Source organism: Garra rufa, chromosome 6, assembly GCF_049309525.1.
Source record: "Garra rufa chromosome 6, GarRuf1.0, whole genome shotgun sequence".
NCBI lineage: Eukaryota > Metazoa > Chordata > Actinopteri > Cypriniformes > Cyprinidae > Garra > Garra rufa.
Genome location: NC_133366.1, coordinates 35,760,831 through 35,777,516, shown reverse-complemented (window position 1 = coordinate 35,777,516; position 16,686 = coordinate 35,760,831). Strand labels below are relative to the sequence as shown.

General features: G+C 37.3%; 1 protein-coding gene across 1 annotated transcript in view; it reads left to right on the top strand.

The window, feature by feature from the left end:
- Positions 1–16,099, top strand: part of LOC141336617 (uncharacterized) — a 32,613-nt gene extending 16,514 nt beyond the window's left edge. The window contains exons 2-4 of the mRNA XM_073842319.1: positions 83–781; positions 3,024–3,054; positions 14,749–16,099. Coding sequence (XP_073698420.1) covers positions 83–781; positions 3,024–3,054; positions 14,749–15,388 — 1,370 coding nt within the window. The 3' untranslated portion in view covers positions 15,389–16,099. The remainder of the gene's footprint in view (positions 1–82; positions 782–3,023; positions 3,055–14,748) is intronic.
- Positions 16,100–16,686: the final 587 nt, after the last annotated feature.

Sequence of the window (16,686 nt, the reverse complement as noted above, 5' to 3'; positions counted from 1 at the left end):
ACATATCTACATGTTTTGATGTTAATTGCTTTGTGCCATTAAACTGGGGTTAACTTTTATCTTTTTGTTTTTTCCACCTTAGACCTAATATCGCTGAAAGAGGAGAGAGAAGAACTGAATGAAACTGAAGAGAAAGATCAGCTTGAGAATCTTGATGATTTCATATCTGGAAAAAAATATTTTTGTTCCTTAGAGTTTGAAAAAACTTCTACACAAAAAAGTGCTCAAAAGACAGGAACTATGATTATTTTCACTTGTCAGTGTGGAAAGAGTTTCAAACAACAAGGACACCTTAAAAGGCACATGAGAATTCACACTGGAGAAAAGCCTTACACATGCAAACAGTGTGGAAAGAGTTTCACTCGTAAAGAATGCCTTAACAGACACATAATATTTCACACTGGAGAGAAGCCTTACACATGCAAACAGTGTGGAAAAGGTTTCAAACAACAAGGACACATTAAAAGGCACATGAAAATTCACACTCGAGAGAAGCCTTACACATGCAAACAGTGTGGAAAAAGTTTCACTCGTAAAGGATGCCTTAACAGACACGTGAGATTTCACACTGGAGAGAAGCCTTACACATGCAACCAATGTGGAATGAGTTTCAAACAACAAGGACACCTTAAAAGGCACATGAGAATTCACACTGGAGAGACGCCTTACACATGCAAACAGTGTGGAAAAAGTTTCACTCGTAAAGGATGCCTTAACAGACACGTGAGATTTCACTCTGGAGAGAAGCCTTACACATGCAACCAGTGTGGAAAGAGTTTCAGTGAACAAGGAAGCCTTGAAAGTCACATGAAAATGTATAATAGAGAAAAGCCTTACAGATCCCCTCAGTCAACAGTTTGGAAAGAGTTTCACTCATAAAAGATACCTTAACATTCACATGAGAGTTCACACTGGAGAGAAGCCTTACACATGCAAACAGTGTGAAAACAGTTTCGGTTGAAAAGGAAGCCTTGACAGGCACATGAAGATTCACAATAAAAAGAAGCCTAACAGATCCCCTTAGCATGCACAGAGTTTAAAACAATTCCTGTCCTTGATTCTGATTGGTTGAGCAACAATCAAAGCTGTTGTAAATTACTCTTCAAACGTACACCCATTTGTTTCTCGGCAACCACATTGTTGCAACCACAACCACCGTCGAGAATCTGCAAAACAGGGCTCCTAAAGTGATAGAAATTCTAATTCACATTTTAAAGCAATGTGTTTTGTCCATGGTACACTTCCATGTCAACTAGCTATATTGTGTTTGACTGAGCTTAATGCATGAACGTGCAAGGAATAATTTGGACTATGGACAAAGTGTTTGCTCTGTCTACAATGTAAGAACTTCACATTTGTACATCATGAATCGAAGGGAGAGCTCACAGGAAGAATTAATTTGTGCACATCTGTTACTTGCTCACTTCTACCACCAAAATTGGCAGCTTTGTGGAAGGCTGTAATAATCATATTTTGGAACCATTCCTAAAGGATTGTATTAGGAATTGTCTTATAGGATTTTCTTATAGGACAAGGCATAAATATGCTATATGATCATTTCAAATTCAAATTTTATTCGTCACATACACAGTCTTACACAGTATGATATGAAGTGAAATGCGTATACGACTGCTGATAACCTATAAAACATAAAATTTCAAATTTAGAAAAGGAATTCCTAGTATAGAAGATAATTTTACAAATTAGAAATATAGAGAAATATGGATTAATTTACATTATGTACAAATAATAAAATAAAATAGCAATAACAACAATAAAATAGTAGAAAAAAGTAGCAATAGAATATACAGAAAAAGGAATGTGCAGTTATGGGTAAGATATGTGAAAGATCACAGTCACAGTTGAAGTACACAATTCTAGAATGTACAAAAAGTGCCAGTTATGTGTGAAGTTATGTGTGAATGTGTGTAATGTGCATGTCACAGTTCAAAGCTCACAGTTCTGCGGTGTGCAAAATGTGCAAGTGTGCCATATGAGCAATATGGTGGGTAGTGAGGTAGTTTGTGAGAAGCAGATTAGAGCGTAAAGTCCTAAGTGGTGTTGTGATTGATAGTCCGTATAGCCTGCGGGAAGAAGCTCCTCCTCAGTCTCTCGGAGTTGACCTTCAGGGAGCAGAAACACTTTCCTGGCCACAACACAGAGAACAGTCCATTGTTGGGATGGCTGAGGTCTTTCGCGATCTTCCTGACTTTGGGCCAGCACCGCTTGTAGATTGAGTGCAGGTCAGGGAGCGTAGTGTGGATGTTCAGCTCATTTGCCAGAGACTGTCTGCATTTGTCATACCGGATGTTGGTGCTTTATAGTCAGTTATTGGCCTTAGTTCCTGCCACAGGCTCCTAGAGTCATTTTGTTGGAACTGTGACTCTAGTTTCCTCCCGTAGCGCTGCTTTCCCCCCTTTACCACTTTACGAACATTGTATAATGCAGCTTTGTACGAGTTCATGTCACCCGATGCAAGTCCTGCGTTATAGGCAGTGGTGCTTGATCTCAGAGCGTTGCGAATGGTCTTAACCACCCACGGTTTCTGATTGGGAAATATTCTGATGGTCGTTTTTTGTATTGTATCATCTGTTATTTTCCCGATGAATTCCACAACCGCTTCTGTAAACATGTTGATGTCCTCGGAGCTGCGTTGGAACATGTCCCAGTCTGCGCCATCTGCGTCCTGTAGAGCGGCCACCGATTGGTTCGTTCAGCGTGCAACCTCCCTCTGAACCAGAACTTCCTTCTTGAACCTTTGTTTGTATTTTGGCATGAGGAAGATGGCGGCGTGGTCAGATTTCCCAACGATGGGCGAGATTGTGCCTTGTAGCTGTCTTTGGTTGTACTGTAGCAATGGTCCAATGTCCTTTCGCCCCTGGCGAGGCAAGTAACATGTTAATAAATGTTTGGAGCTGCGCGTTTGAGGTTGGCGCTGTTAAAGTCTCCAGCCACTTTAAGCACAGCATCCCGATGTTGTGTCTGTTGCTGTCAGAGTGCTTCATGCAGCTCGCACAAGGCAGTGTCCGTGTCCGTTTTGGTGGAATATCAACGGTGCTGATTATGACCGATGTAAACTCCCGAGGAAGGTAAAAAGGGCAACATTTGATGGTCAATAGTTCCAGGTTTGGTGTGCAGGAGCGTGTGAGAGGAACGACTTTCAGCTGTTGCACCAGTCTGTTGACTTTCCCCGATTCTTTTGTCCTGTCCATGCGGTGAACCGAGAAGAACTCGGCCGGCTGGATGGCGTGGTCCGGTACCGCTGGGTTCAGCCATGTTTCGGTGAAGCAGAGGAGATTGCAGTCCTGAATGTCTCTCTGGAACTTTATCCTGGCTCTGAGGTCATCAAGCTTGTTTTCCAGTGACTGGACATTGGCTAGCACGATGCTAGGCAGAGGTGTGCGATGCGCACGGGCTCTTAGCCTGTCCCTGACGCCGGCTCGTTTCCCCCGGGGCCACCGCTTCGGGTCGTGTCCTTTGTTCTCCCTCAGGATCTCACTCGGCCAGCTTGGGTCCGGAGTTAAAAACTTAGAAGTGTGAGTACATTGTAAACTAATAGAAATAAGAGTATCTCTATCGTACCTAATGTAATGAATGGTGAATGTTTTACTGGTTTTAAGTTACTGAAAGTTAGTTAGATGCCGCCTCACCGGCGCTATCTTGATCCTAGTGATCTGAGTCTGTTGGGTTTATATTCAGTGAGCATATCTGCAATGTATTAGGTCCTAGGCCATTGAGTGCTTTATAAATGAGTAAAAGTACTTTTAAATCTATCATTTACATAACTGGAAGCCAGTGTAAGGACCTGAGGACTGGTGTGATGTGCTCTGATTTTCTGGTTCTAGTCAGAATCATGGCAGCAGCGTTCTGTATGAGCTGCAGCTGTCTAATGGTCTTCTTGGGAAGGCCAGTGAGGAGACCATTACAATAGTCCACCCTGCTGGTGATAAAGGCATGAACAAGTTTCTTCAAATCTTGACGGGAAACAAAACATCTAATTCTTGCAATATTTTTTTAGATGATAGTATGCTGACATAGTTACTGCTTTGACATGGCTGCTGAAACTGAGGTCTGACTCCAGAATCACACCAAGATTCTTGACTTGATTTTTTGTTTTTTTTGACCCATAGCATTAAGGTACGCATTTACCTTATGAACTTCATCTTTGTTTTTAAATGCAATGACTTCTGTTTTCTCCTTTTTTAACTGAAGAAAGTTTTGGCACATTCAACTGTTAATTTCATCAATGCATTGGCAGAGGGAGTCAAAAGGGCTGTAGTTATTTGACGATAGGGCTAGGTAAATCTGGGTATCATCTGCATAGCTGTGATTTACAATTTGGTTCTTTCTCATTATTTGACTTAGTGGGAGCATATACAGGCTGAACAACAGAGGTGCAAGAATTTAGCCTTGTGGGACTCCGCATGTCATGGACATCCACTTAAGACTTATGTTCTTCTATACTCACATAATAGCCTCTCTCTTCTAAGTATGACCTGAACCATTTGAGAACCATCCCAGAAAGCCCGACCCAGTTTTCCAGTCTATCTAAAAGAATTTTATGATTGACTGTGTCAAATGCAGCACTGAGATATAGTAATACCAGCACTGATATTTTGCCAGAATCAGAATTTAAGCGAATATTATTTATTATCTTTATGAGCGCTGTCTCTGTGCTATGATGTGGTCTGAAACCAGATTGGAAATGGTCCAGGTATCCATTTGAGTTTATGTAGTGGTTCAGCTGATTAAAAACAACCTTTTCAATAATCTTGCCTATAAAAGGAAGATTTGATATTGGTCTATGGTTGCTCAATATGCTATTATCAAGATTATTCTTTTTCAAAGGGGCTTAACAGCTGCAGTTTTCAGGGAGTTTGGAAAAGTTATTCTAAGAGATCTGCTTCTAAACAGTTAAGCACACTTTTGATAAAAGATGTGGGAAGTGTGTCAAGGTAGCAGGTTGACGATTTGAGGACATTTCTTCCAAAATGTTGCTATCGATTGCTTCAAAAGTAGACATAGTGACATCTTTTTGAAATTGCGTTCGAATCTGTCTGACCTCTGCATAACTCGAGGGTGTGCTAATCGTCTTTCTGATATTATTGATCTTCTCAGAAAAGAAGGAAGCCGACTTATTGCATTTGCTGTCGGAGAGCATTTCACTAGGGATTTGACTAGGGGGGTCAACGGTAGCAAAAAGAATGAGAGTGTTGTTTAAGTTGCTGTTTTTTTGGTTTGAGAAGAATGCTTGTCTAGCTTTACCTAGTTCAACATTGAAAGCATGAAGGCTGTCTTTGTAGATGCTATAGTAAATTTCAAGTTTTGTCTTCCGCCACATCCGCTCAGCTTTTCTGCATTGTCTTTTCATACTCTGTACTGCAGTTGATTTTCTCCATGGTGATTTCTGTCTGCCAGTCCTCCTTCTGACTTTCACAGGTGCAATGTCATGACTCCTGGAATTTTTTCTGCCCTCACTACAGTTTCCTGTCACAGTTCTAGAGAGTCTTTTGATGAAGAGCAGGAGCCTCACTGTAACAGAAAAAGTGTAAAGACCCAAGCCCCCTGTACCTTGTAAGGCATCAGCTCCCTTTCCATCAACATTTTGTCCTTCCTCAACATCAAAGTTAACTCCTGCCTCACACAGGCTCTTTACAGATGCCAGGGTAATCAGGAGCCATGTTAGTTTGAACTCCTCCAATGCCAGTATGCCACATACCTTCAAACCAAGAAAAGCCATATGAAAAACTTAAAGACCTGCTGTCAGTGAAGAACAAATGGACATGTGGCACAGTCTTTCTGACGATGATGAGGCACCACTCATCTTTGCACCTAAGCAGCCTCCTGGACCACAGCTGATATCCAATGATCTGCATTCTCCAATCCAGCTTTTTCAGATGTTTTTCAGCAGAAGTGTGGTCTTGGAGATAATTGCAAATACAAATGCACACACGAAAGAAAAAAATCAACTTTGGGAAAAAATACAAATGGTGTAACAAATTGAGGGTAATGACAGAATTTGGGTGAGCTAAACTTTAAAGCTCAGAAACATTGCATTGAAGTGTAAGATGCAGTTTTATGAGCTAATTTGTAAATATTTACATGTTTAATATCTGAAGTAGATGCAGCTTCATGAGCTTTGAGAACCTCTTGTTTTTTCAGTGTTTTGTAAACATTTGTAAAGGTTTCATATTTTAAATGTAGAATGCAGTTTCATAAGCTCCAGGTATCTTGTGAGAATAGTTAAATTCCAGTGAAATGACACTAAACAACGGGTAAAGTAACCTTTAACCACAGTTAACTTACATTTTGTTTTTGACACTCAAAAATTTGTTTCACATTATACTGTTAAAATGCAGTTTCATGAGCTCAAAGTATGAGCTCTTGTGTTTTTTCACCTTACATTTGTAAATATGTTTACATGTTTAATATTTGAAGTGGATGCAGCTTCATGAACTCTACCTCTTGAAGGTTTTTCACATTAACATTTGTAATTGTTTAACATTTTAAGTGTAGGATGCAGTTTGGTGAAGTACTACTTGTTTTTGCATCTCTGTAGATGTTTCTAAAAAAAATTACGTTAATTTTTTGAAGTGTAAGATGAAGTTTCATGAGCTTAAATGTAAAATTACTCTAAACACTGGAAAGTAACCCCATTACTTAAATTGAGTTTGAATGTATTATATATTTAACCTTTAAATGGCTAAGATACAGTCTCTGAGTTCTGAGTACCTTTAGGCTCAATCCCAATTCTACCCCTTACCCCTACAACTAGCCCTTCCCCTCCGTTTGGTGCGTTCGGGGTGTCTCATTTCTCTTTTGGTTGGAGGGGTGGGGGTAAGGGGAAGGGCCAGATAGCCCTCCAAACGAAGATTTTTTCAGGACCTCACTTCAAACGAAGGACTAAGAGAAATTTCCAACATGGCTGCTCACTTGAGCAAGCAGACTCGTAAATATAAGTAATTTTTGCCTTTAATAAGGATTTTGATGACAATGTTTCATTATATGTATATTACCTTCAATCTTGTCTTTGTGTTTATGGTGTTGTTTTGTAAATAAACATTTGCAAAAAAATCACTTAAGTTTGCTAGCAGATAGCACTGATTGTACGATATTACAAAATATATTTTTATGTCATATACACTTGACTGCATGTTACAAACATGAAAGACCAGTGGCACGGCAATTTGCAACGGTGTTGTAGTGGAGGGTGTATGCAGGTATACGGTGTATACACACTTCCACTTATTAAATCCCCTCTGATGCGCATTATTCAGTAGTGTCCTGCATTCGCCAAAATCATGGCAGTCCACCTCATCCAGTCATGTGAATAAATGTAAATATTCGCTAAAAACACCCAATAAAGGCAGTGATGATGCAGTCAGAACCGTGGAGCCGGCTTGCTTTGAAATGTATTTGATGATTGCGCCTAATGCACCCCGCCCGCTAAGTCTACCGCACCAGCAATTTAAATCAGTACATAATAATAAAAACGATACCTTACAAATAAAAAGAAGCTGATTTTTACTATCAGAAATTTATTAAACCAGTGAACCCCTGTAAACATTTTAGTCCAAGGATCCAGAAAACGAATGCGTTCAAATAGAAAGTTCAAAATGAAATTCACAAATGAAGCATATATACTTCTCCAGGCACCACTACACTGATTAGCAATTTGCTGCGCATGTGAAAATGCGTTGTTTGTTTTGCTTACGGCCACATGTGAATGAACGGTGCGTGCACCGTACATTTGTACTTTTTGAAACATGACAACATTTTGACATCTTGGAATGAGTGATAAACATCTGCGCATGTCCTCTGACGTAACATTCGGAACTAGCGACTACGTATGATGACGTATAACAGTGTTGTAGTGGTGTCCCATTTCTTAGGGGAAATATTTTAGCCCTTCCCCATTTACACTTTGTTTGAAGGGGCGAGGGGTAGAAAATAGAATTGGGATTGGTTAGTGAGAATAGTAATATTCAGATGAAATTAAGTTTTAGTAACTTCAGATAAATTACATGTCATTGTGGTTTTTTTTTACGGTGTTGCACTTTTATGAATGTTTATTATACAAAGGTTCATCAGTTTGTATCTTATGAGAATTAAAGGTGTAAAGTATACTATGTGAAAATTATAAGTATTTTCATTGTTACTGTTATAAGTAATAAAATGTGGCAGAGTTTAGTTTAATACTTTTACATTTTTTATATTATTTTTGCAAAATAGGAAATAAGCAATTCAGTAAGGTTACTTTAGCAATATAAATATACTAATAGGGATGGGAGAAAAAATCGATGCATCGCGATTCTTTCTGTAACGATTCTGAAACGATTCTGTGTTCAATCAAATTGTTGTGAATGTGCGCCGAAAACTTAAACATCACAATGCTCATCTCTTACGGACTGTATGCTGTCTCTTCTCTTGAACAATGGACAAACTACAACCTGCACCATTAAATTTGAAATCGACTGTGTGGCAACATTTTGGATTTTGTGAAGACGAACAGAAAGGGGTCGTTGATAAAAGCCATACTGTGTGCAAAGTCTGTCGCGCCAAAAGTATTTCGGGAACACAGCTAACATGAAGAAGCATATTACACGGTTCCACCCAGAGCTGGAGAAAAGGCCTTCTATCCCGATCGCGCCCACTGTAAAAGTAGCAGTAAAACCAACCCGGTATCACGTCAAAGCGTGTAATAGACACGTTGGTCTATTCGAGGAAACGTGAGAGTGTCACGTTTTGCCTCCTCTAAACGTGAAAATGACACGCATGTACATAATGGAGTGATCAATGGAGCACCACCAGGGGCGGTAATTTTCCCCCAATGTCAACATCTCCACACGGATTAAAGACAAGCGATATAGTGCGTTAAAAATGGATTTAGATCGCTTCAAGACGCATAAAGGTAGGGTATCCGTCTCGTATAATCATCGATTTATCAGTGAAATTTTAATTTTGATATTTGTCTGTAGTGGGAAAGGGATCATGTAAAAAGTCCACACTGTTAGCCTACCATGTTATTTTACCATAGTAACTGACCCTCGACCATATAATGTGTAGTCAATCCCTTACGATAATTTGTAGTATTACCATGGTTATCCACATGTAAAAAAAAAAAAAGCACATAACCACAACATTTAGTATAGGTTTACCTCAGTAAGCGTAGTTTTACTGTGGTATTTGTAGTTAAAGCACTTTAACAACAACAATTACTATGTTTTTACCGCAGTAACTGTGTTTTATTGTATACTATTTGTAAAGCACAGTAACCACAATGCTTGCTACACCTTTAATACCTTTTTGTGAAGTGATTGTAATTCAATTTTTTTTTCTGTCTTGCAGTTACATCAGATCACATATTCCACAACAACCAAAACAATAATCCAAAAGCTCTCTTACGAAGCCATCTCTTGTAAAAGTCCTCTCTCTCTACCACGTTTCATTTACACATAGTTTTGCTCTCTCTCTTTCTGTGGGTCATCATAATCTATTTTTAAAACTCAAAATTTAATTCTGACCAATTCTGAACTTGAACTTGAAACTTGAAGCTCCCAATGCTGATCTTGAAGAAGCTGCCAAGGAGGCTGAACAAGTCCTTCAAAGGTTCAACCCTTCACAGGTAATGTTGAACACATTTAGTTATAACCAGTTTGCTTTAATGAATGCATCCTTATTTTATGTGTTGTTAATATTTTTCCTTAGAGTCCTTCCTTCCTCTCAAATATTTTTGTCACAGATCATTTTTAACACTCTGTCTCAGCATGTATATATTTCTCTTTGTTTCAGCTGAAAAGGAAGTCCAAAGGAAGGAACAGTAACAGTGAAACGCCTTTAGAGACACCTTTAATACAAATAAATCAGGTTTGAAGTTGTGAACATTTGTATTACCTACCAGATAAACTGTAATTACCTCAAGGACCGATCTGTCTATCATGGACATATAAATTTTTTTCTGCAATTAACCGACTAATAAAACTTTGTGACTAACATTCGGTTGACTGTTAGTGGAGCAGACCTAGTCGGGCGAAAGTGACCGTTATCGCCAGTTTATTTTGTATACATCAGCATTTTTTTTTTGTCCTCATCGATATGTGGGAAGCAGTCCTGACACAGTGTCACGGTATGTAAACTTCACAAAGATTAAGGGTTTGGCCCTTACACCCTGTTTTTTTTTTCATGGCATCCCCAACTTCTACCCCATAAATCACCCCATGCCTACCCCATAACATCCATATTTGCTCCTTCTCCTGACCCCTAAGACAAGAACGGGTATCGTTTTGGGGTTAGGGCATCTTTGGTGAAAGGTTTTGATCCACTTCAAATGTTGTCTAGTTTAGTTCCCTAAAAAAAGTGTACAGTTTACTGTAAAAATTGTTGAAGATTAGCAGACAATCTGTCAATTCATTATGGCTCCCTTTTTTCTCAAGAGTATATCTAATGCTATGTCAGCCAACTCACAATTTTAGCTTCATTATAAATAAATGTTAACTCAATATTATATGTTTAAATTATTAAGTGATATTATATGTTATATTGTAAACTATTTACTCACCACTTTAATGCCAATTAGCATCACAAAAAGTTGCCAGGTGTCACAGCTAGTGCATGTCTCGAAACTCATATAGCAGAAATTTTAACTCAGACTCAACACAACTCCTGAGAAGTTTCTATATGCCTAGTAAGAGCTTGATTAGCTGGTTCAGGTGTGTCTAATTGGGGTTAGAGCTCAACTCTGCAGGACACCGGCCCTCCATGCCCAAGGCTGGGAACCCCTGCTTTAACCACTTGTTTCATTATATAAATTAAATCATTATTTTCCAAATTTAATTAGTTAAAGTTGCAGTGTATAGATTTTTGCGGCATCTAGTGGTGAGATTGTGAATTGCAACCAACGGCTCCCGTCCACCGCTCACCCCTCCCTTCACAGAAGCTACGGTGGCCCACACGGGATTAAGATGTCATCGTTTTAGACAGCAAAGAGTAATTAGGTTTCTTTTAAAACGTAAATTAAGGAATTATATTTACTTAATAATTCAATAAAACAATGTTATTGTGAATATTACAGTTACATGTTCATCATTGTGTCAGTGTTTTTCCACTAGAACAACAGTGATGAAACGCGATCTGTAGAGCAGTTTGTCCGTTTAGGGCTACTGTAGAAACAATACGGCGACTTCAATGTGAGGGGACCCGCGGTCTATGTAAATATAAACTGATAATTCTAAGGTAATAAAAACATAATGGTTCATTAAGTAAGGTCTTTATACACCCCTGAAAACATAGTTATGTATACCATATTGCATTTCTGTCTAGAGATCATCTTAAATATTACACATTGCACCTTTAAGAAAACAAAGAACGTGAGGGGATCAAATTATTAAAATTAAGAATATTAAAATAATTAAAATAAAAAATACACTAAAAAATAAGTTAACATTGACAGGGAAAGGATATTTCATTAAGGTTTGTGCTAAATTGTGTATAGCAGTGAGTCTTATTGTAAAGAGCCACCCCCAGCACATTAAACTGGCCTGAGTCTGTATGGCCATATCTCACCCAAAATCAGACAAGGCCTTATGGTCCATAATTGGGCTGAATGTGGCTTAATGTGCCGTCCCTGCTGAAAAAACCAGCATATGCTAGTTAGGTATGTTTTGGTGCTGGGATGCTGGTTTTAGCTGGTTTATGCTGGTCCTTTGCTGGTCCTTTGCTGGTTTTTGCTGGCCTTTTGCTGGTTTATGCCAGTCCTTGACCAGCAACATGACCAGCATAAACCAGCAAAGGACCAGCATTTACCAGCCAAGGACCAGCTTTAACCAGCAAAGGACCAGCATTAACCAGCTAAAACCAGCATCCCAGCCCCAAAACATACCTAACCAGCATATGCTGTTTTTTCAGGAGGGGTGTCAGGCCAAATCCGCACATCCAATGCCTGGCCAAATCTGGCAACCATTTTTGGGCCACAGCCAGCTCACTTTTGGTAAGCCACTGCCAGAACACAGCCAAGTGAGCCGGCACTCAGCCGCAATTGGCCCGATTGTGCTGGCTACCTGGACACTGATGAGCTACTACTAAAAATATTGTAGAAACTTAAATTTTCTGTAAAGCTTTTTTGCAACGATTTGTATTGTTAAACACGCTATACAAATAAACTTGAATTGAATTGTTAGTAAACAAATTAGCAGTAAGTGAAATCTGACAGTTTAATAGATAACTTGTTTATATTATAATCACATTTTAGAACAAGCTATTATGTTGTCTGCCAATTTTAATAAAGATAATCTGTGAAAATGTAAATTACATTAACATTTGAAAAGAAATTATTTAAACAACTTTCATTAAAGATGATTTATTCAGACAGTCAAAATCAACTGTACTAAACTCCAGTCAATGTAATCCTTTACAGCCATTGACCTTTATTAACAAACAAACAAACAATAAAACAAACACTTTAACCAAATAAAGCTGAAATCGGATTACTGTCTTTATGTTCTGTGGAGAAATTTAGATGTGTCCTGTAATTTGAAGACCAAGATTGGTTGAGAATATCACAAATGTTATGATGCAGGCTATTAGATATAAAATTAGATAATTATTATCAATAGCTTTGGACTTTTGATCTGTAGTTCATACCTTCAAATTTGTCCTAGGTATTAGGTACAGCTGTACCGTTTTTTAATTTAAAAGTTTTATAATCTAATTCTAAATAATAATTTCAGCGAACAAGACTTTTATTTTGGTTTGGAGATGTGACGTCATAAGACTGCGGCGCGCTCCTGCGTCTGGGATTCAAACGGAGAAAGGTGTGTGCTTTTAACAACTGAAAGTGTTTAAATCAAGACAACTCGTTTAGAGAATTGCATATAAACGAATTGTTAGCTAATACAACACTGTAATGCTCTATTTAGTGGCACTGCAGTCCCTATATAGTGAATATTTTTTTCGAACGAATTCAGTCACTGTCAGTAGTATTGATACAAACGGACCTTTTCGAAATTCCGAATCAACGGAATCAAAATGATTCACTGTTTTGAATCGCCGCACACTGACGACATCTGCTGCTCAAAACACTGGAAATGCAACGAGTACAACTAACACTTGTAATGACAACGTCTACAAACAGCAAATGTTTTCATGAAAGTGGAATCTGATACATGACTGCTAAACTAGGGAGATAATTGAGGCCCAGAGATTGAGTTTACATAAATTTTTCTTTCTACCAAACAGAAAAACTCCTGCTGAAGCAACTGAGATCCACGTGTCACACTATTAAAAAGATGGCATTAATTAAAGAGGAGAGTGAAGACATAAAGATTGAAGAAACATTCAGAGTCAAACATGAAGATACTGAGGAACAAACAGGTTGGTTTTCATTCTCAAAGATCCTTATTAAAATGTCCAGCTCAATAGAAAAAAAAAAAAAAAAATTTTGTGTAACATTAAACAGTATCTACTTTTGATTAGAAAACAATGAAAGCGGTATCTGACAAAACACTTTATTTTGCTTGAAGCAAACAATGACACTTCAGTTTTTTACTTGACATTTGTTATAACTTTAAGTGATTTTTTCTGCTATCATCAAAAGTGTGATATTAAAATGTAAATAGCACTGAATGTTCATTACAACAAGCAATACATAATCATATTTCAGAAACACCAGCTTGTAGCTTGTTAATTGAAGATATAAGACAGCCACCTAGTAGTGCATTACAATAGTCCAGTCTAGACGTCATGAATGCATCAATTAAATTTTCTGCATCAGAAACAGGTAACATGTTCTGTAATAGTTTACCGTAAAAGTTACTCATCTTGTATTTTAAATACGAAATTATGTTACATGTACTTTGTTACTCTCCAACTCTGGAGCCAAACAATAAAATAGAAACCGAAAATCACTCATCGTAACTTCTGTGGGTTTAATTAGAAGATTTACTTAAAAGCTGCTTTTAAATTCTCTCGCGTGAAAATAAATATGACAGATTTTGTGTTTTTTAAAGGAGCTAAAGTTTTTTAATAATTAAATGGTAGTTATGATAAAAGCACAACAATATATGTTACAAATAATTGTTTTTAATTATAGCTTTAAGTAATGGCTAAAATTGGAAGGAAATGCATTTAATAGAGACAGATCAGTGGCAGTATTTGTATCAATGAGACTGTTTTTCATTAACAACAGGCTACTTGGTGGGAAGATGCCAATAAGCCACATATTTTAAATCTACAATCTTTGTTGTTTTACATTCCATTTACATTTTTTAATATGGAGATTTAATTTGAAATTGTTTATTGCCAAATAGTTTTTAATTAATTGACAGCACTAGTCTAAATGTTTTGGTGTCTGTTGCTTTGTGCCCTTAAACTGTTGTTAACTTTAAATTTTTCTTATTTCACCTCAGACCTGATGGCACTGAAGGAGGAGAATCAAGAACTCAATGAAACAGAAGAGAAAGATCAAAATGAGAAATATGATTTCAAAACTGAAGAAAAATCAATTAGTTGCTCACAGAATAAAAATACTTACTCACCAGCAAAAAACCCCCCACAAAATACAAACCTTAATTCTAACATGAGAATTCACACTGGAGAGAGACCTTACAGCTGCCAACAGTGTGGGAAGAGTTTCTCACGAAATGGAGATCTTAAGACACATCTTAAGAAAATTCACAATGAAAAGAATCCGTTAATATGCCCTCAGTGTGGAAAAAGTTTTATGCACAAAAATAACCTTACTGCCCACATGAGAGTTCACACTGGAGAGAAGCCTTTCATCTGCAAACTGTGTGGGTATAGTTTTACACAGAAACAATACCTTACTGTCCACATGAGAATTCACACTGGAGAGAAGCCTTTTATCTGTAAACTGTGTGGGAAGAGTTTTACACAGAAACAATACCTTACTGTCCACATGAGTGTTCACACTGGAGAAAAGCCTTACTCCTGCAAACTGTGTGAGAAGAGTTTCTCACGAAAAGGAGTTCTTAAGACTCACATGGTAATTCACACCGAAAAGAAGCCATTCATATGTCCTCAGTGTGGAAAGAGTTTTACACTGAAAGGTGCACTTGATGTCCACATGAAAATTCACACTGGAGAGAAACCTTTTACCTGCCCTCAGTGTGGAAAGAGTTTCTCATATAAAGCAAGTCTTACGATTCACTTGGGCATTCACACTGGAAAGAAACCTTTTACCTGTGAACAGTGTGAAAAGAGTTTCAAGCATAAAGTAAACCTCAAGATTCACATGAGAGTTCACACTGGAGAGAAACCGTACAAGTGTCTTCAGTGTGAGAAGAGTTTCACATGTCAAAGCAACATGAAACGTCATTTGCAAACTCATTCTGGGAAGAAACTGCCATTTTCTTCAATGCAAGAAGAGGTTTAGAAAAAGGAGCAAGTTCTACAATCATCTGCACGCTCATTTTGAAAGACAATCAATTGTAGTCAAAGTTGTAAAACATTGTTTTTCACTTACAGAAACAATCGTGCAGATGTAAGACTTCATCTGTGTTCTTTGTTCAAGAGTGTAACGAGAAAAAAAGCTATGTGAAATCAAGTCCATGTTCACACCGGAGCTGAATGTGGACCACATCTGAGCACCTTCATGCATCCTTCATTTTTATGCTATACCATGAGGCTTTTTATTTTGTTTTGTATTTGTATTTCTGACGGCAATACCTGACCATCTGCTTTACTGTAGTTTCAAAAATTGAGTGATTACAGTAGATTCCCTCAAATTGTGATTATGAATAGTGTCACTTAATTCCATGTGTGGATTTCTCTAAATCAAAATATTAGTCAAACTTTTTCCCCTTGCTGGGAAAAGCAAAAATTTAACTGGAAGATTACAAATGAATTGACATAAACTGAACAAAATTAATTGTTCCCACTGATTTTAAGTGTATTTTAGCTTATTGTTTAGTTGATCGCAATTTAATGTTGTAATATCTGTTTATGTTATTCTAGTTTTGTGCAGGTCTTTTTTTAATCAGCACAGTTCATTCTTTGTTGTGCTTCCAGTAGCCTGTATGTACAGTAGATATACGTACTGTTTCCTTTCTAATTCATTTGCTACAATAAACAATCCTCAGCAGTTTGCCTTCATTCATTTTCTTGATAATTATACATTGAAGAAAGTGTTTTTAAAAAATTGATTAAAAAGAAAAACGAGGAAAAAGAAAACACACAGTTGACAAACTCCAGTTGTAAGGTCATGCTGTTGCTAAGTAGATAGCATAGCGTATTTTAAATGCAGATATCATACAATACACTTAATATTAATTATCTAAACATTTTATCAGTACAAAAAAATGTAATTAAATATGATAAAATAATTTGAATAAAAAAAATGTTATTGTTAAGGTGAACGATTGTTTGCATCTTACCGCCCATTGATTTAAATAAGCTCCGCACTGAACGATGTTGCAGAAGTGCATTTTTTAATTGCCGTTGCCATGGATACAGTAATTGAACCAAGCCATTGATGTCTCTCTCTAAATTACTAACAGCGAATAAAAATAATAAAAAGTTTTTGTTTTTTTTAAACCAAAACTTTCAGAATATACTATATTTATATTTATTAAAGATGTTATATTATGTTGAAATTTTTATAATAAATATATTAGGAAATCATAATATAATTTATGTAATGTATATAGTACTGGTAAAATGCTCTCTTGTTTT